Source organism: Leuresthes tenuis, unplaced genomic scaffold, assembly GCF_036924035.1.
Source record: "Leuresthes tenuis unplaced genomic scaffold, fLeuTen1.0.hap1 SCAF_2, whole genome shotgun sequence".
Taxonomy (NCBI): Eukaryota; Metazoa; Chordata; class Actinopteri; order Atheriniformes; family Atherinopsidae; genus Leuresthes; species Leuresthes tenuis.
The window spans coordinates 13,444,011-13,467,002 of NW_027325356.1; the positions used below are offsets into that span (position 1 = coordinate 13,444,011).

At 38.0% G+C, this 22,992-nt stretch overlaps 1 protein-coding gene across 1 annotated transcript in view; it reads right to left on the minus strand.

The window, feature by feature from the left end:
* The window catches only part of LOC140301670 (protein unc-13 homolog C), a 102,607-nt gene that overhangs the window by 61,712 nt on the left and 17,903 nt on the right, over positions 1-22,992 (minus strand). The window contains exons 3-12 of the mRNA XM_072380249.1: positions 17,986-18,008; positions 17,362-17,408; positions 16,353-16,431; positions 14,021-14,026; positions 13,719-13,790; positions 9,487-9,706; positions 8,354-8,581; positions 3,544-3,685; positions 1,557-1,726; positions 100-215 (exon numbers count right to left, since the gene is read on the minus strand). Coding sequence (XP_072236350.1) covers positions 100-215; positions 1,557-1,726; positions 3,544-3,685; positions 8,354-8,581; positions 9,487-9,706; positions 13,719-13,790; positions 14,021-14,026; positions 16,353-16,431; positions 17,362-17,408; positions 17,986-18,008 — 1,103 coding nt within the window. The remainder of the gene's footprint in view (positions 1-99; positions 216-1,556; positions 1,727-3,543; positions 3,686-8,353; positions 8,582-9,486; positions 9,707-13,718; positions 13,791-14,020; positions 14,027-16,352; positions 16,432-17,361; positions 17,409-17,985; positions 18,009-22,992) is intronic.

Below are 22,992 nucleotides of genomic sequence, written 5' to 3' on the forward strand. Positions count from 1 at the left end.
GTGTACATCCACTGATGACGACCCTTATCGCCACTGTAGCTGCGTCCAAAGATAATGGTTAGCTGGGTCAATACTGAGTCACAATATGAATATAGTTACCTCATGTAAACAGGTGTACTGGCCATGGGGAGGAGCCACGTTCTCTTCCCCTTTCATTTCAACACTGATTTTAAGCCTGATGGCGCCAGATACTGCAGATTTGTCAGTTCTTTTATCTGTAACACAATACCAAGGGGGAAAAGTCACTTGAAATAGCTTGAAATTATCTGAAAAGAAAATTAAACTTAGAGCAACAGCTTATAAAAAAACTGCAATTTGTATTCCAAATCCTCCTGCGTAGTTAAAGTCTGGTAAAAAATGTGAATGTAAGAAAGAAAAGAAAAAAGAACAAATGTTGACCATTCAGTAGAAATCTGTCTTTGACTGCACCATAAAAAAGTGTAATGAAATTGTGTAATTATTAACACAGATGCACACAAATAACCAGAACACACACAAATGCAGCAATGCTCATGTACAGGTCTGAGAACTATTGTAATGGCAGAAGAGCTGTCGGTAATCTAAATGACCCTCCTCTGTGCTCTCATATTCAGTTAATCTTGTCATTATCAAATGAGTAAAATATCCCTCAACAGTCAGTTGGTCAAGAGGCAGAAAAGTGAAAAATAATAACATAACAAAGCAACATAGAATAGAGCTACAAATGTAAAAGCCCTGACTGAAGAGGTGCTCAAGAGGCTTAGAGAGGAAAGGGGTGGGCACCCACATCAGCAAAGGCCTCTTTAAACATTCATTGTGGACATTTAAAATGGCACAGAGCAGCAACAGGTCACTATTACCACAAATTGCTTCCTTTTAGCTAAAAAGGCAAACAAAGACAGCACCCACCACTCGTAATAGTTTAACACAAGCTCTCATCATGATGCCATTCACTGAGTGGAAACAGTGAAAGACAGCACTTGGTATGTGGTAACAAAGACCGTAACTGGATTGCAGATACTCTAAAGGTGCTTACAGTGTAATTAAGACGTGTAACGGGTACTGTAACATGGGTACATGTAAACTTTGTGAAAGATGCTATAACTGTGATAATGATAAGCTGGAAAGCAAAACATTGCCATTTTTTTCATTTTGTCATTTTGCTCTTTTTTTATCGTATGAAATCAGATCTTTGACAGACAAAATAAAGTAAGTACAGTAAAGAGGACAGTCATGTGAGAAATTCAGATTGTTTTTTTCTTTTTCCCTAGAATAAAGAAAATAAAAACTGTACCTTTACGGTCGATAAAATCACTGATGTAAAATGTATTTTTATTAAGTAAAGATCTTGTATGAGTACTTATTTCTTGACAACATATAAAATTTGAGTGTCTGATTACATTTGTTAGATGAACAAAAGGTTTGTTGTTCTGGTGTCAAAGCCAAAAACGAAGGCATTGTCTCTGTGTTGGACTGTATCAAGAAACTGTCATGTCATGTACATGTCAACATATTAATAATAACCGCCGACTGATTTTACCGAATGATTTTCGTACATTTTCGAATCTGTAACTCACCCAGATTGTACCAAACATCCATTTCTCCACTGAGCGTGCGAACCTCTATAATGGTCTGGCCCAGGAAATCATCTGACTCCCGCTTGAAATGCTGCTTCACTCGTGACTTGATGTCATCGTCCTCATCCCATACGCGCACCTTAATGCGGTCAGTTGCGTTGTGACATTCACTGTGAGACGGAAGATGATTATGCCAGGTCAAAACGATCACAACAACATAAACACTTAAAGCTGCAGCAGCATTTTCTGACAGCTCATCAGGTTAGGGTATTCAAAAGGGCATAAACGCAGTTTAATTCGCAACTCAAGCGTAAATGTAAGATCAGACACTCACTCACTTCATGACCTTTCTCCAAGTAACTGTAGAACAATTCTTGCCAAGATTGCCAAGTGTTTTTAATCTTTCCAGTAGCATGCTAGGATTATCAAAAAAGAGATTCACAACAATAGTTGTGGTAGCTTCTCTCTGATCCTGCATATATGCAGCTGAGTGACGTTTCACATAAATGACAAACGTGCCATAAGTACTTCAGATGGGGTCAGATTGGTAAGCTCTAAAATTAAAACCCACAGATTACATTTTGTTCTAATGACGTCTTCAGCGTGACAGCAATAGAAACTGTATCTGCAGTATTTACTTTAACTAATCCCTTTCAGGGGGAGGCACTGGCTGCTGTTATATAAGTCAAAGACTCTCTGCCAAGCACACTGTAATGTATCACTCTATTAATCTACATCCCTGTAGTAATGGGAAAGAGCTTTATTACAGCCACCACAGGGGTTTCTTCACAGGTATGGAGCTCAGTCTGTACACAAGTGTTCAGAAAATCTCAAGAGGACACAACTTTTCATGATAGAATACAGTGTTACTAATAACTGAAACGGAATTCATTTGAAGACTTATGTTTTGAAAACGTGGGTAAAACTACACTAGGACACTGAGTTATATTATAACGATAAAATGCACAAATAAAACTCTTGAGCTCATGAGCTCGTACCAACAAAGGAATGATGCAAAGAAACTCAGAGGGAGAAGGAAGGAAAAATAACATTAGCTGCTCTCATTTTGGTTGAGCTCAACATTACAAAATCTCCCTGATCCTTTAAAACTGTCCCCTGGTTTCATATCTAGACAGAGGATAGAGAAAAGAAAACAGAAAAGAAAACAGATATCCAAACATGTGCTGCAAATGGAGAAGCTTTGCTTATGTCGCTTGGGTCAGGGCCAGATTTGAGTCAAATTGTTACATTACATTTCTGTGTTTTAACAGACAGGTCAATAAAAGCAGAATATCCGACCTGTAATTGTTTCTAGTATTATTTTATACTATAAGTCAGTTTTGCATTGCTTTGATCTCCACTTGGACTGGCCTGAGGGAGGGAAATTATCCAGTATTGTGCTCAAGGTGAATAACTTCTAACAGCTACTGGCAAAAGCAATTTTACACCCTGGCCGAAGTGAAGTTGTGCAGCACCTGAGCAAAATAAATCTCACTTTATTTTTAACTTGGTTCTAGTGTTTCTGTTGTGAAGAGCTACTCTTCTTAACAGCAGCATCTACTAAGTTAAGTATAGCGAGCATCAAAGGATTCATAAAGTCTTGCATTTAAGAATCAATTAATTGTTCTATGGGCTCTCCTGGAACCTTGCATACAAACGAGTTCCTTTTAGATTTCCAGGATAACTGAGCAATCCATTCAAACAATGAATAATTCTATATGTTGCTATGTGGATAATGATAAAAATTCTAAACAAAAATGCAATTAAAAACAAGAGATGTGACCAGAAAATGTAATAGTTGATTTAACTGTGGCTATTGTTCAACATGTCTGCAGTGCAGCTGGTGTGTCACATGTCACTGGTGAGCTTCCAATTAAAAGTCATTCACTTGTTTACTAATGTCTTAAGGTTCTCTGAAACAGTTGATTTCTTATTTTACTGGAGATTACAAGGTCCGGAATATGTCTAACAAATAAAGAGCACTCACAAGTAGAACTTCTCATCCCAGACAGGGTTGAGGTTGCCAAAGATGGTCTTTGTCCTGCGTTTGGTCTTGCCCACCTGGACGGTGACATAAGGGTCACTGGAGCCGGTTTTATCCTTGGCCTGCAAACCCTGTGCACTCATAACTGGACAAAAGACGGAGTTGGAGGACAGGAAGAGATAATGTCAGTGCTACAAGCTGCAGATCTGATCGTGTTGATTTAATCTATAAATGGGATTATTCCCAGAATTGCCATTACAAAGAATTACAAATTTTCATGGCCAAATTATCATGACAATCATAAACAGGACATATTGGCCTGTAGAATCAAAAAGCCACTTGTATATTAAATCAATATTTTCACATTAGCTCACATTCGTAGAACTTCATAAGTGTTATGTAAGTCACAGTGTTTAGTAACTAAGAAATTTGAAATGTGATCAACATTAAGAAAAACTCATAAATGCATTATGACAAACTGTGACTTATGGACCTATAATCCTTGTATGTATCAACTAGTCAAGTCAAGTTGTCACCATCAATAATAAAAATTTGGTGGGTGGGGTACATTTTGCTTGCAGCAAAATATCTACCAATCTCACCCAGATGATTTAGTGTGTCACTGAAAAGTACAATGATTTGAGCCGTGTGGACGTTTCATTCAGTTTGTCAAAAACAAACATTTTCTGACCTCGTATTTGCAAAATCAAAAATATATCATTTCTTTTTAGAGCAGAGGGAACATCTATTATTCTATTCTAACGTAAGAGCCTGGAAAAACCAGCTCGTTCTTCCTTGGACTGAGCCTACCCTCAGAAAATGTTGTCAGTGTTGACACAGCTTGCATTGACTGGAGGAAAAAGACAGCTCCTTGGTTTATTACAAACAGTCGTCAATCGTACTATTTTTAATTATGTATAAGTTCGGTACATCTATCATTTATCCCCTCCTAAATAAAGACTATAGGTTGATTCCACCTCTGTGTGCATCCTCATTGTTACAATGTGTCCATGCTGAGCTAGTACTTGATTCCAAAAAGAAAGCAGTGATTCAGAATGATACGTGGAGGGGAGGGGACACAGTAGTATTTCACAGTGCCATAAAAGGGAAAAAGGACACTGCTCCATTAAATATGCATAAGTGACAGTCTAAATAATTCAGGGTACATATATATCTTTCAGCTTAATGCTGACTGGAGTTGGTGCACAGGAAATAAAGGTTTGAAGGTCTGTGGCCTTCTTGCTCCAAAAGTACTCAAAATACAATACTGCATGCGAAATGGGATCTAAGATTGACTTTTTCAGGTTGTTAGTATGGATCAGACAAAATGTTAATTTGGTCACCAAATGTCTCCAACATCCCTTAACGCAAGATTTCAATCCTTCCGACAACAAGGCAAACTATTTTTCAGCCTGAAACCATTTTTCTTTTTCAACATCAGAGCACCTGTTAATTCCTCACATCAGCCAGAGAACAGCCAGATGTGTAGATGTGTTACTTCACTTTGTGCATTTCCTTGTATCAAATAAACAAAGAGCAAATTTGTATTTTGGAAGCATCTCCACACAGTAGCAACTCTGCCCATAAAAATAAAATCCCCGTGAATCCTTTAGGTAGTCTATTTTGGTTTAAGGTTGCAAAGGTTTGGGCAAGAAATGGATAGCATTTTTTTTAAGTTGCACTATGGCAGTTAGTAGGAGATGCAGTGTCGGGTAAAATGTGACTGAATATCCAACTTCTTTGGAAGTGGCCTTGAATACTATCTACAATTCCACAGACTAACATCAACCAAAGACTGTTTATTGTTTATATCCAGTAAATCCAGATGTTATCTGCTGTCTGAGGTCACTGGTTTGTGTCTGGTGGAATCATTTGGAAACAAGTGTAGCACACAGGCAAGTATATGAGCAACGCCGGTTGGCAACAGAATGCTCACGAAGGTGCAAGGTTAAAGGTACATTTTCAGCTAAAGAGAGTTGCAGAGTACACACCAATCTGTTTTTACTCAGTGAATGATAAAGTAAAGAAATAACAAGTCAATTAGTCAATAACTGTATTCTAAAATGAGGTATTCAATAAGCCCCAGGGAAATTCTGAGCTAGCACAAGGTCATGTCTCATCAAACTCCTTCTTTTTTCACTTCATTCCAGTCATTTTCTCCACCTCTCCTATCTGCCTCCCTCCCTCACTGTTGTTATTTCTTTATTTTGTATTGATACTTGGAGAAATGCAAGCAGGGCACTAAATAATCTGGACCTGGCACAGCTACACACAAGATTTGTAGTCCAGGGTGAGCTATAACTTCTTGACCTTCTTTCAGGTGCCGTTTTACTCGAGAAACCAACTCAAACTCAATGGTTATGTGATAGCATGTAACCTAATTTCACTCTGCCATATGAACATAAAGGTACAGTAGCAATCCTGAAGAGCAGTTCGTGACAGAGAGGTGCAACTACTGTAATGAGTGTAATGAGATGAGTGTGGAAAAAAAGTAATCTAATTAAGTCAGTTATATCAAGAAAGTTCCTAGTTCAAACTGTAAATGTGTGGGTTTTCTCCGGGTACTCCAGCATCCTCCCGCAATGAAAAAAACATGCATGTTACGTGAACTGGTGACTCAAAATTTGACCTTAGGGGTGAGTGTGAGCATGCATGGTTGTTTGTCTCTGTCTCTGTGTTGGTCCTGTTATGGACTGGCAACCTCTCCACAGTGTACCCCGCACCAAGCCCAATGGCAGCTGGGAGAGGCTCAGCTCCCAGCAACCTTGAATTGGATTACACGGGAATAGAAAATGGATAGACGGAAGAATTGATTTTATTTGTTCTTTATTTTTTGTTTTTACCATTTTCTCAGTTGCTTTTCCACCTCCACATTGCTGTTTGCGTTTCCCATCTTGCTTTGGTTATCTCTCTACTCTGTATGATAGTCTTAAAATTTAAGTTCATATAGACAAATAAATTACTTCATCAAATTATACAATCTATAGTAATGATATATTTTTGCATGTATTCTTCCATCTATTTTATGAGTTTTCACATCTTTTAATTTCCACATTTGTCTTTCATTTATCATCTATATTTCCTAATTCGTTTTCTTATTCTTTTACAGACTTATTCATTCAGATCTGTATAAGTTCATAGTTTAATATCATGTGATAGTGAATTTTATGTTAGCAGTTCTTAAACACAAGGTAATGATAATAATATGAACACTGTAAAATAAATTAGGGTGTGTTGCAGCAAAGAAACAAAATCAGTAACAGGGCAATTTATCTGAGGTTATGTAAGAAGCCACAAAAAAATGCAATTAAAATTAGGTTTGATTCCCTCTCATTATGACAGGTGATGAAATGGGACAAAGAAGTTGAAGTGAAAAAAAAAGATTATTTTTATTCAAAACTGTTTTGAATTCACCTACTTCTAATGTTATCTAAAGATAAAATAATCTAAAGATCTAATATTGCCTCAAAAAAGTGAATAAATGTATACACATATATAAAGTGAGTATAGTTACATTACTGATTATCTTCTGAGTTGATAATAAAAGACACAAATATCTCTGTCAGTTTGAGTGTAGTACTCTTCAAAAATAATATAAAGTCATCATACTCTTTTTATTATATTCATTATAGCTTCTCGGTTGCTCTATAATTAACATGCTGCCGTTTAACATTTGGCAAGCACTGTGGCTACTTTGTAAAATGAGCTAAATTTAATATGTGTTATCAAAAATATGCTACTGCTTATGAAGTACATTAATCGCTACGTTCAGACTGTACGTCAAATATGGCCCAAATCTGATTTTTGTGACTAAGATCTGATTTTTTCATGACAGTGTGAACAGCACAAGTCAAATGGAATCCAATTTTTCGATTCCAATTTGGGCCACTTCATTATCTGGTCATAAAACAGATAAAGATCGGATTTTTTCCGATGCAACATCAGTCTGAAAGACTATTGAGGAGAAAATCTAAGTCTATGAAAAATTCAGTAAAATTCTGCACAGGTGGAAGTCACCACGTCTTCATCTGTCTTTTGTAAACATGATGGACGAGAGCACAGATGTTAGCCGGTGGAAGACCAACAAAGCGTTGGACTTAATAAGCATTTGGAGGGATAATTCCTGCATCTAGTAACGTCTTTATTTTTTGGGGGTTTTTTTGGCTCATGCCCATCATGACGTCTTTATTAAATTTTGTGCATCCGGCTCAGTTCAGTAGGGTGAATCGTTCATACTGAAAACTGATTTTGGCCACAATAAAAAGAGTAAAACATTGGATCGGAGCAGTAAATTGAAATTGAGCATTAAGGCTTGTAGTCTGAACGTTGTCTAAGAGTTTGTGTTCTGACGTCATAGTGACCAGTACTTTGGCACGATGACCAAGGAATAATTAGTGACTTTCCCCAGAAATAACCTTCATGTAAAATATAAACAAATTATTTCTCCCCACTTTCCCTAATCAATTTCTATTTCTATCTCTAATCAATTATGTACTGCACTTGGAGGTTTAGTGTTAGAGGTTAATGAACGAGGTGACTTTGACTAATTACAAGTAAATGCTCATTAGAAAAACAGCATTTGTCATCTGAGATTACCACATATCACTGGTGATTCTTTTTATTTAGTATTAGAGTAATAGGTTAAAGCTCATGTTCCATTTGTCAAGGGTCCCATGTAGCAGTATCATGATATTTTTATTCTATTTAATGATGATTAATGCGAAAATGGGAAATAACAATAACTCAATCTCTTAGTTGACAGATTCTATCGTGGTTTGATTCACTGTCTGTGACGGTCAGAAAGCAAAATAACCTGTTATGCTGATTTTTGCCGACCACTTGGAGGTCCCATCCAGCACAGCCTGCTTGGCTGTTTTCAGATGTGTGGCAAAGTCTTCTTTGGAAATGTCAAACATTTCCTGGATCACCTCAAACACTTCCGGACGGTTCTTCTCCCTTATCTTCATGCGCTCCTTCATAGCCATGATGATATTTTGAGTCTTGTCTTCTGCTCCATGCTTAGAGCTTTTCTCCACAGCTCCTGAAAAAGGCAAAGAGTTAAGATTGCTGCTAATCCAATGCCCATTGATTATAGTTCTATCAGTTTTATATTTCATTGAGTACACCTTGCTAAATGTATTTTGCATAAAATACTGCTTCTCTAACCGTGACTGTGTGTGCACAATGTGTGCAATGTGTCAGCACCATCAACTCTTCAGATCTAATGTGTGACGACACGCTTCTATTCTTTTGTATTATTGTGAGTGATGGTTGCTTACCAATATCGGATCATAGTATTATGAATCTGCAGTGTGTTAGTGAGTACAGGTTGAAGTGTGATAAAATTAATCATGTTTTGAACCACAAAACATTGGTATGCTATGATGAATGTTATATACCCCAGAGTTTTATAACATTCTGGGTGTAGCTAATCCACTTAGACTGTAGAAGCATTGCCTAAAGGACCATTCTGAAACATCACATTGTTCTTTTAGTTTACCCTCTAACAACAAGGGTGTAGCTGATTGAAAAAGCTGATTGAATGTTGTAATTAGTGCCAGTAGCTTAAAGAGCAACAGAAATTAACTCTGCAACAACGGGCAAAGGGCAGAAATTATATGTACCATGCAAGCTAACATAGTAGTATTTACAGTGATTGTGAGGCTTGGGATATGTGCAGTAGCAGTAGTTCACAAAATGCACTTATTAAGACTCTCAGATGAACCCTATGTTTTTAGTTTGAAGAGTAATAATTTATCAGTTGCTTCATAATCATCCAGGTATGAAAATTAAAAAACACAAATCACAAATGGATAAACATCCACAGGCCACTTTACTCATAAAAGCATGTACCGAGAGTTAGCTTTACATCAAAGCATTTCTGGATGTAAGGCTCCGCCTGGGGCTGTCAGTGTGTGTATTAATGTATTCATTAATTCTCCTTACTTTGTAAACAATCTGCATTGAGCAGGTCCTGGCACTTCTCATGGCATTTAACGCCACACTCTGAGCATCGCATGCCCTGACGGGCAATGCCCCAAAGCAGACCCTCACACTCATGGCAGTAGGTGGGAGCAGTTGCCGTCCACACCTCAAAATTATGGGGTGTGGTGGATGAAATTGGGTAGATCAAAGCCTGGAGAGTCTTCTTGAAGACATGCAGTTTCTGGGAGACAAAAGAGGGGGAAAGAAGAAATCATAAAGTATAAACGCAAGAATGGAAAATGTAAGGCTGAGAGAAACAGAGGAGATTGATGCTGTAAAAGCCCTGTGGTATCATGGGCTGGAGAATACAAGACTTCATAATAACTTCTAAAGTTAATAAAAATAAGTTTGCATCCCATTTTTTTTTTTATCCCTTGATATATTTTAAGATCAGCATTAAAAAAACAGAACATGTCTGCACCTGCTGAGGAAACAAAGCAGCCTGATATAATAAAATGTTTTTGTTTTTGTTTCGAGCTTAAGCAGAAAGCCTCAGTATGTTCAGAAAAATGGTGCATTCTGAGTCTGATAACATTCTTAGTACATCGGCTTCTGTGCTAAGAATGAAACCAATGTAACTTGACTGAACCAAAGCTTCCATTAATTTCTCCAGCATTTTCAAGCTTTATTTCTTTTATCAAGCTTCTTTTCTTCAAGCGAGGGATCTAACAGTTTACATGTTTCAAAAAGTAACTTGTAGGGCATTGTGTTGGCCCATTTCTGATTACTACATCATTAAAGGAATGGACAGTCTAACATCAGCTTAAATTAATGGCATCTATACAGCACAGACTTTGTTTACATTGAGTGTTTTAGTGACTAAAGCTCCTCAAATTAAACAGTAAAGTCTGTCTAGACTGACTGCTGTGTAACAGAAGCCTCCTCAAATGAATGCTTCACTGCAGCAGTCCTGCCATATACGAAGGCTAGAAAACAGGCAAAGACAGCCAATTCTTGAAGGCAGAATCAATGGATGCTGTAAATAAGGTTTTTTAAAGTGAGCATTATCCAGATTGAGAGAGAGAGAGAGAGAATGACAGAAAAAGAGAGGAAGATGTATGGCAGTTGGATAAATCTTCAAGAGGCACTTGTTCTGTACTTCCACTGAGCTCCACTTCTCCCTCCTCCTCTCCATCCTCCCCTCTGCTAGCCCCCAGTGTGTTGACACTGTGCTTTCACACCTGAATGGTAGCTACACACTTTAGCAAAACTACTGCACTACCTAGTCTGACAAACGTGCAGGTGTGAATACACACAAGGAGAAGACAGAAACTCAGTGAAACTCTGCTGATAGAACAAACAGGTTGCTCACCAATGGGGGAACTCTAATGAAACACAGAGTGTGATAGAGAGATTCCCACTTTAGTCTGAGGGTGATGAGGTGAAGCAGATGTGTCTGCAATTTATACACAAACTAGGCTGGGCCACACCCAGAAGCCTGCCACTCAAAAATTTAATACTGAACTGTAATTCTGAAACAGCCCCTAGGAGATAAGGGAATCCAATTTTCTTGGAGCCTGGGAATTCAGAGAGCTCTCTCCTTCTCAGTTTGTCATCTATTACTTTTATTAGAACTAGTATCTATTTTTTAGCCTGTATTTTATCAACAAAACCAACTATTAAGAGTTGCAGTATGTACGTGTAAAACTCAGTGTGTGGATTGATGCATTTTTTATTATGTTTTTCACTACCATAATCTGCTTCAGTCTTGTTTTTCTCATGTCTTTCCCACTTTCTGTTTTCTCACTGTGCAGCAGCTGTGAGGATGTGCTGCATGTGTCAGCCTCATGTGTTACACTGTGAGGTAACCCTGGTGATTTTGTGCAATACACTGTTAGAATTGACTGACAGCTGCAGCCTGTGCCCGAGAGCGACATGACAGGGAAGAATCTAATCTCTCCTCCTCCTCCAATCACCCCTGCTTTCCAATTTCACCACCTATTGTCCTTGTCAAACACTTCATTGACAGCGCAATCCTCATCATTCCATTCCAGCCTTCTGTCTTTTGCAATTATTGACCAAATAAATAATACGTTCCGGCCCTCATTAGGAGTATGTATAGCTTTTTTCAAGCCCTAATACCAAAGTATAAAATGCAGACGATTGCAAGTATCTTTAATTCAATCTAATATGTGTTTCTGTCCAGCATGATTCACAGGACCATCACAGGACTTGTGTACACTATTCTTAATCAACATAGTATATTGTGGCTGTTATAAAGGTGCCTGATGACACATGAACAGACTTTTAGCAGCATGTCACATCTTATTTCCAGACACTCCAAGACTCCTGTCAGATCGCCACTTCCTTTCTTCTTTGTAAAAGTCAGTGTCTTGTCTTAGCACATAAACATATTCTCTCTTTAGGTTGACAGTCACTGTTAAAAAGGCTGTAGTGCTCACATCACATGCAGCTCAGAACATTGAGAGGACACACAGACCCACTGTCCTGCCCACACAGAATGTTTCTTTCTTCTCGCATAATGTTTTTTTCTTCTCTAAAAAACTGATACAGGAGAAGCATGAGCATTGAAGGGATGGTCCATACAACAGTAACAACAAACATTTCAATTCAATTTTCTAATTGAAATAAGCTACATGAACAGAAAAATAGAAGTCAGTTGTACAGAGATGAAAAGAAGATAATGGAAGAAGAGAGAATTCTAAATAGATTCCAATATTTCCCCAGGAAGTGCAGATTGTTCAACATGGCTGCCTGAGCAGTGACAAGAGGACCAGGGGGTCCTAATGACAAATCCCTTTCTTATTCCTTCTCTCATTTTCTCTTAATTTCTATAGTTTCATCACCCTTCATTTTGTCTTTTTTTCCTCTCTCTTTCTCTAACTCCTGTATATCTAAACAGCATATGGTTATTTGCTCTTTCAGCTCTCACAGGGAAACACTGCTGGACTTAATGCAGCAGATAAAACTGACATCTGCTTGTCCTACTTTCCAAGAGTGCATAATCTACAGCTTTTTTCTGAAGTCAGTTACCCTCACACAATTATTAAACTCTTCCTTATTTACTCAAAGTCAGAATACTGGACAACTATCCCAGTAGATCAAGTCCTCACCACTACAATGTAATCGGTGAAACTGCCAAAAAAATCAGCCACCTTCAAACATTAAATAACATGCTGCATCACTCACATGAATACTCCTTCACTTAGGACATGATTGTTCATCCCTTAAGCGCCTTTAATCACACCCATGACTATTATCAAGGAAACAACACCCTGTCAACATAGTTCAATTTTACACATGGACCTTAAGGAGGTGGTGTGTGAATTGAACATGAACACAAATAAAAAGGCCATATCAGATTGAAAAGACAAATATGCGTGCAACATGCAGAGCTTATTTAAATCCAGTAATCTTGTAGGCTTACGCAGATGCTTGTTGCACATCAGTCGATATGAAATATTATGCTTCTTTCTCATGCTGAGAAACTGCTCTCTCCTGCTGTTTGCCTCCTGTTACGCCATCTTCCCTCAGGGAGGGAAGAATTGCAATCAATTAATGCAAAGAGAGCTTTAGAGGTCAACACAAAAGTGTCTAACACCATCGACTGAAGCATTCTGCCCTTTCTCTGTAGCGCAGTCACCCTCAATGTACAGTTCTAATTACTAATTGGAACATTGTCCAAATACAAAGACTGGGCCATCACTTACTTTCTGAATTAAGCCAAACTGTCCAACAGCGAGAGCATATAAAAGAGAGTGAGTAGCTGGCCACAAAGACCAATTCAACAAACTGCAATGTTAACTTTGAAAAAGGGAGGGACAGACAGATGATGGCATGACGTATGCACATTTAATGACATTTCATTTTTACTTTGGAACCTTGTGTTCCTGGTAACATGATCCCAAATTCTCAGAAACACTGACTGCAGCAGGCAGCTCAGCTCTAAAAGTGTGCAAATATTTTCCTTTTCCAAACTCTGTCCTACAAAATAACGACAACCATCGGCCTAGCACACCCAAAGCAGTAGTTTGCTCTGTTATCCCAAAATATCCTTCTGGCTTGTGGTGCTCTATCTTCCTCACAAATTATACAGAAATGAGCTTAACTGGTGATTCTAAAATAGCCCTAGATTAACCTTGTAATGGACTGAGATGTGCAGGGTATGCCCCAATTTCAGTCCACAGTCAGTTGAGTAGATGGAACCACAACAATGATTTACACATACTCACCAGTTCCTCATTATTTAGGGTGGAACGGTTCACCAGAGCAAACGAGATGCCTGCCTTTCGAGCAGTGAGCGTCTGAGGGAAGACGAGGAGAAGTCATCAAAGTCAAAACAGAATATTATCTTAATTTTTATTTAGTATATAACTGGATTTATGCAAAGCAGCATGAATAACACATTTTCATCAAAAAGCTTTGAACTGAGTGCTAATATTCTGGTAGATGTAGAGAAGCACAAAGCATAACTGACATAAATACATTTACTGTGGACAGTAAAATCTATCAAACACAAAAAAAGTTAGCTTACCAAAGCCTGTCATTTCCAAGTGTTCAAGATGAGAGATTAAAAGAAAGAGAGAAACTTGATCAAACAAGGGCAGAGTGTGAATTCTAAAAGCGCAAACAGCAGAGGAAATAAATGTATTGTCCATACTGAGCGCAAAGGTGTCTCAACTGCCATGCAGGACTGCTCGAGAGAGATTCAATTATGCATCAAGTAAGATTACACAGCCGCTGCATGATTCTTTATCCACTCATGCATTGGTAACTAAACTGCAGTCATGCTTGGCATTTTTTTCATTAATTTATCTATTGGATGAAGCTTTGATCATATTTTCTGCTGTCTGCTCTGCACATAGTTTGACACAAACAGAGAAACACAAGACGCACACATTCATGTATGAGTGAAGCCAGATGAACTGCACAACACTAACTCGCACCCAAACACACACAAACACACACACACACACACAAATCTGTCCTGATGGTCAAAAGCACACTTGAACCCTTACACACCCACCTGAGGCACTCTTACAAACATGAACAGGGAACAGATGCACACACTGATACATACATATATGTAAATTAGCTATTATATTGATATTCACCGAGCTTGGGTGAGCAGAGATTGATGTATCCCATACTGAGGGAAGTTACGTAACAGAGGAATGCAGACATGGACAGCTGACAATATTGGATCAGTCTTTACCACGACCCTCTTGTCTGTACAGCCCAGCTATGGTAAAGATCCATGGAAGCCATGGAGAATGTAGGAGAATGTGACCTCTACATGAACCGTGATTGTTGATGTAAGTTTATCAACATGCACCAGCACTGCTGAGGTTGCTGTGGGCAATACAATAAGACCCTACGTCCAGAGGTTATCTATCAGTGCTTTGTGTATCGATTATCAACTTTTTCTTTTTGTCGTTTACTTATATTTTTGCATCCCACCATAAAGTTGGGGGAAGCCTGCTGTCCTTGCCAATCAAACGCTGTTGCTGCCCTGAAGCAATCACACAGCAAATGGGGGACATTGACAAAGGAGAGGCATGAAAGGAAACTAGTTTGTTTTCTGACTACTGACTTCATCCCACGTGTAAAAGGCCTGCTTAATGTCACTTTTACATGATTTAAAAGCCTCACACAGTTAAATCAGAAGTCAATGAAGTCTCTCTGATATATTTTTGGGTTGAGTTGTCAACATTTCAAGCTAAATTAAAAAAATTTTAACACCTGCCGAGCAACAATATAAGGAAGACAACAGGTGAGCATCGGCGAGGCTGAAATCTGACAACTCACTTAAAAATATTACCCATAGCTTTTATGGGTCCATGTAGGAATGGCAAATATACACGCATAATCCAAGAAACAAAAAAAATTAACAAGCGATAACCCATACTTACCAAAACATTGTTGGTTATTAATTTAATGAGAGATATGGACAAATACAGCATCAACTCATGTTGTTCACCGTGATATAGACATTCATCAGCATCCATGTGACATTAACCTGCATTATCATCTGCACAACATGCATTTTGTATCGTTCCAAGATTAACTCAAACAAAAATGTTAAACAGATTGTTTTTTTAAAGAAATTTGAAGTCAAAGAGTGCTGTTAATATTTGCATTGTTTTGGCTCAAATACGTGAAGATGAGAAACAAACAAACACAAGACAGACATACTGTGTAGCACATAATGGACAAACAGTTACAGCATAAACCCACATGAATATTCCTGGCATCACGACTGTCTGTTGTCTGTCAGAAAGACTAACCATGTGGTACAGTGCTAAAGTGGACCTCACTGTAACAGGCCTCTCTGTGGGATATTTTTATGACACATTATGTTGCAATAAAAACAAATGGTGATGTCTTAAATACGCTTTATGGACAAATTAATCAAGCAGTTACATGGCGAAGGTTAAATTTAAAATTCTCACAGCTCTAAACAGAATAGTTTTAAGTCCTGGTTTTTATTAACAATCAAATGTACAGAAACTTAAGCTTTTATAGCTTAATTGTGTTGAATTTTGCATGATGTATCTATATGTTTGTCTGAAGTATTTTAAATCCTCTCAATAAATACAATAAAGTTGACAAAGTTATGCTTTTTTTTTTATCATATTGTTGCAGGTTATCATGTAATCACAGAGAATATTATATAATGATCATAAATTAAATCTGTTACTGAAAAGCACAACAGCATTCTATCAAGTTGCCAGTAAGGGGATTATTGTGCTCTACATGGGTCCGTACACACAAAGTACAGGATTCCGCTACTATGGTAAAACATGGGGTCACTTAGATAGAGTCAACATAAATCACATATAACCTTGTTGAGGCAGATGACTCACCAGGTCTCGGACAAGAGGCACTGTCCTTTTGCGGCGTAAATCTGGCATGCTGTCAATACCATAAAGAATGCTGCCAGTCCTGGAGAGGCAGACAGATTTAAGGTGTATTAATATCATAATAATGCCATGCTGGGGGACACATTACTACGTTGAACGGGGGGCCTTGATTTACACAGCCGGTTGACACCATGGATCATGCCTCCTTCTGAACCTGTCTCACCCCTTTTCTTTCCTTCGCATGGCACAGACAACTTACAGTAGACCAGAATCAATGTGAATATCGAGGGCTCACTGCAGCCTCAAAAATTAACTTTAAAGTATTGACATATATTTTTTCTCTATGTACAATTTCCATCTTCTAATTCATGTGTGCAGCTCTCTTTTTGCTTTACTACCAGTCTTACCCTCACTAGCATCACTAGCATCACCTCAACTGTCATTCAAACCATCTTTAATGACCTCAACAAGACATCAAGGCCTCAATGCCTCCATACAGATAAAGATCCTCAAGCTGTTCTGTCAGCACTCACAGCGACCTTTGTGGTTTACCCCTAAAGATTGAAAAAGTCTTTGCCTTATTCCTAAGACCTTGGTTCTTGCTGCCTATATACACAGTGCATGCTGCAGATGATTGCATAGTGATGGCATATGTATGGGGGGTAAAGGTGACCAAACATGATTATTTATCCAACATGACATACATGACATCTACCATTGTGGCTTTCAAAACTGGAACTCGTAAAAAAAACATTTCAAAACAAGTCAAGCATATATATAAAGCTAAAATTTCCACATATATTTTCAGGGCAATAGGCATTTTGGACATCTTTTCTTTCTTTGTGGGACATACTGTAACAGGGGGTATAAGCTCTGTTGGGGCCTGCTGGAGAACCAGCATGCCTGTAACATTTCAGCAACATATGCCTCAGCATGAAGGTACTAAACAGCACATTAGCTCAAATCTGCCTGATTGTGAACCAGTCAGATCAGGGTGTGATCTTCCACTCACCCTCCAGACTGCAAACCAAGCAATTTGGGATCCAAAATACTGCGAGGCTGCAGAGGGAAGATGGAGCACAATGTAAGAATAGAAATACATGGAAAGTGCACTCAACAAAACACCAAACAAGCAGCTGCTAAATTAAAACAAAGATATACAGTATACAATATGAAAATGCAGGTCAGTCCAGGATGAGATAAGAGACAGGGAGAGAAGCACCACAGGCAAAATACCTAATTATTCCACAATAGTGTAATTTGTGGGCTCAAGTCTAAGAGTTTGGCTCCTCTTGAAGCTTCAGATGAGATTTGCCTATTGTGTAACACTCCCTCCTCACCAACCAAAAGCCCATTTGAAAGCACATTATTTTAAGGGGAAAAAAAGGATTAAAAGGATAACCAGCACAAGGTGACAGCAAAATGGCTTAAAGGCACATGCTGTATTCTCTTCAATCCCCACAGATATCACTTTCATTCATCCACAAGAAAACAAACACACACACTCACACATACACACAACTACAATAGATAAGACACAAAATGTTGTTACCCCACATACCACAACAAAAACACATGCACATGCAGGGAAATCACAATTTTTCCAATTAGCTGAAGATAAACAAAGACTTGAAACCTGAGTATCCAAAGCACTGGTGTCTGAAAGGAGAAAATGACAAGAGGGTGAAGAGTTAAGAGGGATTAGCTCACTAGAAAATGCACAAGCTTAAGACACTGATCTACTTTTACTGGCTGATGACAAAATTCTGTTTTGCCAAACAGTTTATGCAAAAATGGAGACAGAGTCAACATGCGCCTTAGGGAGAAGGGTTTTGAACAGTGCAAGACCATTTACAGCAACACCAGCAGAAAGCTGTGGTAAAATAGAGGGCTCTTTACTAAAGGTTGAAATGGGAAATTTTTTTTCGTGCTCATAAAATGTTGTATTTACAAGTGCAGCATAAAGTAAAAAAATATATCCAGTTAATACAATTAATGGAATTAACACTCACAGCTATGGAGACATGGAACATTAGGCAGGCATAAGTAGCTGGTATCATGTTGCCATTTTAGAGATGACAACAAGGGGCCAAGACTGTAGAGGTGTAATTACTGTGCTATTGATCCATGTGTGATATGTGTCTGCATAATTGCATTATAATGTGTTACTAGCAGAATACAGCTGTTCAAAAAAGAAATATCCACACAGATTAAAACAACATAACAAACGGTTCATTGTTGACGTGCAGTTACATATGATGTTATATGTCAGTTTAACTCTTACATTTTCATCATCCATCCGTTTATTGTGTTTGGTTACAGAATAACCAATACCCGACAGTTAACACTTGAAATTAAATATATAAACTGATAACTATAAGAATAAGAAGAATTCAGGACCTGAACACTGATCGAGATCACCATATTACTTGGTGTATGCCTTTATCAAGACGGTTTTTAGTGCTATGTCTTAACCACACATGCATAGCTTTTCATGATAAGTGATTCTCACGGAAGCACTAAAATTTTAGCAACATAAAATAACCTTTTCTAGTAGACACGCATTAGATTGTACATGTTAATGAAAGAGTGAGCGACATTTTTCTGTACAAATGTTTCAATATTGTTACTGACAACAAAGGCTGAGAACAATCTTTAAAACTGCGCCCAAAGAGAGCTAAGCTGCAAGTGGTACCATGGACAGCGATCAGCTAAGCTACCTTTAGCACAGCTATATAAGATAGAGCCATCTACTCTACCAGCGAGTCAGCAGCAGCACCAGATAAGGCCCGACCACAGAGATAGGCTACAAGCTGCTGATACAAACCTCATTTCACAGGTACCTTAAATCTGTGGAACAAAAATGTAATTGATTGGTAGAAAACCACTATATGTGTGGGTGTGTGCATGGAGTAAAGCCTTGCTGAGCTAGCAACAGTAGTAGTAAATCCTTTCAGTTTTAGGGTCGACTTATGTGAACACACAGAACATAGATCAAGGCTCTCTGGAGCAGAAAAAGCTTGCACCTGGCTGATAATGCTACCAGGGTAGACAAATGCTCCAGCACACCCAGGGGAAGAAACTTGTGCCCCTATGAGGACAGCCGCTTCAATCACAAATTTACACACATAGGCACACGAAGTAAGAGAAGAAATCCTGTATACCAGCACAAAAATCATAAAATAGTAGTCACAGGTTGTCCTCACAAGACAATTTTTACAGTCTTTCAGCTTTGAGTACTGTGACAAAGTATGCCACAATCACACACCAACACTGCCAGTGCCTGAGGGCACGAGTGTATTTCCTAGCAGCTTTTGAAAAACACAGGATATCCAGACAAAAAAGGAGCAAGGTCTGTGACAGTCTCTGGAACCTTCAGTTCTTACTTTGAAGCTCAGGGTGCACGAACAAAAAGAGGGAAAATGTGAATGAACAAATATGAATGACACAATATGAATGCATTTCTAATACACTGTACACTTGATTCATTTGCATGACATACCGTATATATTAAAATGATTGCGAATAACATCAGATGCTTATGGTACATTTTGCTGGCCTTTTGTATTAAGTGGCTGTGCCAGTGTAAGGTTCAGAACTAAAGCTGAAGTAACACCATTGACCTGTTAATAAGGAATAATGGTTTTATGCCAGCTCTTTCACAAAGAGTCAAAACTGAGTGAGCATGACCAAGTGCGCTGACAGACAACTTCATATCAAATGCAGTTTCACACCAGAATGTGAAATAGGCACGTTGGTGCACAGAGGAAAACGCTTCACAATGAAGGCTAAAATAAAAAAAATTTAAATTACAAGAATTTCTGGGCCTCAAGTATCATAATATGCTTACTCTGACTTTCAAAACTCCTCAAAATGTGTAGAATTGCTACATTTCCAAGACTTCAAATTATTTTGGTGAACGTTTTTCTTGGCAAACTGTAGCAGACTTACAGTTTTTATGATGTGAAACACAATGTTGCACAACTGTGGCACATTCAAAAAAAGGTAGCATGGGTGGACGTGACATTACACTGTCAAAGCAAGGGATCTGAGTAAAAGTCAAAATATTGTTCGACAAACGTTTTACTTTTCTACTTTGCAGTCAGCTGGTTAGACTTAGGCATAGTGCATGCTGTGCATGGCAAAGGTTACATAGAAATAAAAGATATATATATATATATATATACATGGATATAAAAAATACATACATGCTCGCAAATGTATAACACTAGTATGTTTTGACATGTGTACAAACATAGATAGGCTATTGCACGTTCTCTTGTGAGACTGTGATGTATATCTGCGTTTGACACGTGATACACGTTTTAGCATTTCAGTTATGTCAGCCATTTCCTGCTAAGAAACGTTCAACAGTTAAGACTAAATGTGAATAAATATTCAAAACTTTTAACTTTTAGGAAATGAGACCCGCAGTTGTCAACTTGATGTCCTACATTCAGCAAAGTACCGGTGGATCTTAAAAGTACTACTTTAATTTGGGCTTCCCCAGACTACTTAAACAAACTTTCCACATTTAAGCTTAGCATGAGATATGTAAAAAAATGTGTTAAATTAAATTTTAAAAAACGCAGGTGCTTCTAATTGAAATTTTAACAGCTGAACTCCATTAAGGTGTTCCAAGTATTTCTGATACAGGTATTGTGTCTCAGAAATCAGAAATCGCTTTATTTCACCAAATGTACAATGTACACAGGAATTTGACCTGGTAACAGCGCTACAGAGCAATAAAATAACAATAAAAATATGGTAAATACAATATGTGCAATTTGAATGAATGGAATTTTCAGAATGAAATACAGTTAGTTGACCAGGAGTATGTACAGGATGGCAGGAACGAATGTTATAATTAAGTGATCTTTAAGTGTCTGTGGTGGGGCTGAGGGGCTGAGATGTCCTTATTTAAGAGGGTGGTGGCCTGAGGGAAAAAACTGTTCAAGTGCCTGGTGGTTTTGGTTCTGATGGACCTGAACCTGCGACCTGATGGGAGGGGAGTGAACAGGGAGTGAGTTGGGTGAGATGGGTCCCCCACTTCTTCTCCTGGTGTCTACTGGCTTACTAAAAATTAGCCATCATTATTGTGATTAGTCACAGCTGTGCTTTTCTTCTTTAACTTGAAACAATTTCTCAGCTAGATGTTAAGTGCCGAATTACCAGAAGAAAAGAAGTCGCGTTTATTTCAACAACTAGTCAGATCTTTATGTAATCGGTTACATATACTTGTTTCTAACATGTGTAGAACTGACTTCCATAACACAGGGAGTAAAACTTTTTAATTAAAACTGATTACTCCCTCATTGGCTATCAACAGCTGCCTTCAAGTTGGTTCAGGTTATAAGCCGCCTCCACCTTCGACGGACAAACGGCAGGGCTCGAGCCTCTTCAGTCTTCAGGCGAGGCCAAAACGGCTTACAGCCGACGTAAAACTACAAAATAACTATCAAGCGACCCTAAAGTCTATTTTACTTATTTATTAATTTATCTAGGCAGAAACTAATGCATAGTTTAATCCAGCTACCTTGAGCAAATGTGGGGCCAGCAGCTGGAAGAGCAGAAAAATGCACGTTGAGAGACTTAGACTGAAAACAGTCTTGCCTCTGAAATGTCAGGTCAAGTCAAGTCGTATTGTATAATAATTACATAACCAAATTAAAGTTCTTGCTCTTCATTGAAACAGTTGGAAATAGAAATACAAACAAGTTTCGGTTTAGTTACAGTGTGCTCTTCGAGGAATACTAATACAACTTAATATACATGGTGCAGGTTAAACAAGATTCCATCTGTATTTTTTCTTTCATTTTGGTTTATTCAATTGTTTTTATCTTTATTTTTTCCAACACCAACAATATTTGAAACGCGATAAATAGCTTATATTAAAACCTTAGCGTCATCATGAATAACAATGGCAACTTAATAGCTTTAGGACCCATGGGATATCTATTCTTATAATACATTTATATGCATGTCTTTTGTCTCTTATGAAACACTTGCATGGACCTGCTATTTTCATTTGCTTATGGGAATGTGTTCTTACGTAATGGAGAGTATTCTCAACCTAAACTTCTGATGTAGTTGTCAGTTGGTACACCTTTATGCAACTTGATATAAATGGAAGCATAACCTTGATATTTTCTGTTTCACAACACACAAGTGAGCATGCATGAAAACAGATCGCAGTAACATGAACACATTTCATAAAATCAGCAATTTAAATAAATCTCAGAAATGAATGGCAAATAATGAATATTTCTGTGATAAAACATCAGAGAAATGAGAAATGTTTCTAGTGCAGGTTTCAGTCTCCAGGCTTTGTTTAAATGTTTTAATTCAGAGTGCAATATGAATGTTCTGAGTGCCTGTGCAACCAGTTTGTGCATTGCTTTCCCCTCTGATGACTCAAACCGTATCACGTGGCACCATTTTTTGCAGTTGAGGACAGTATGTACAATGTTAGACCATCTTCCCCTCTGCCCCTGTGTTAATACTAAGTTTTAGGTTGTGGCAGGCTCATGTCAGAGGGTTTATTTGTTATTTAATAAACATGTCTTGCATTTGAATTTCAATTTAAACTTTTGAATATGATTTTTTCCTTTTTTCTTAAATCCTTGATAAAAGTTCATTTTGA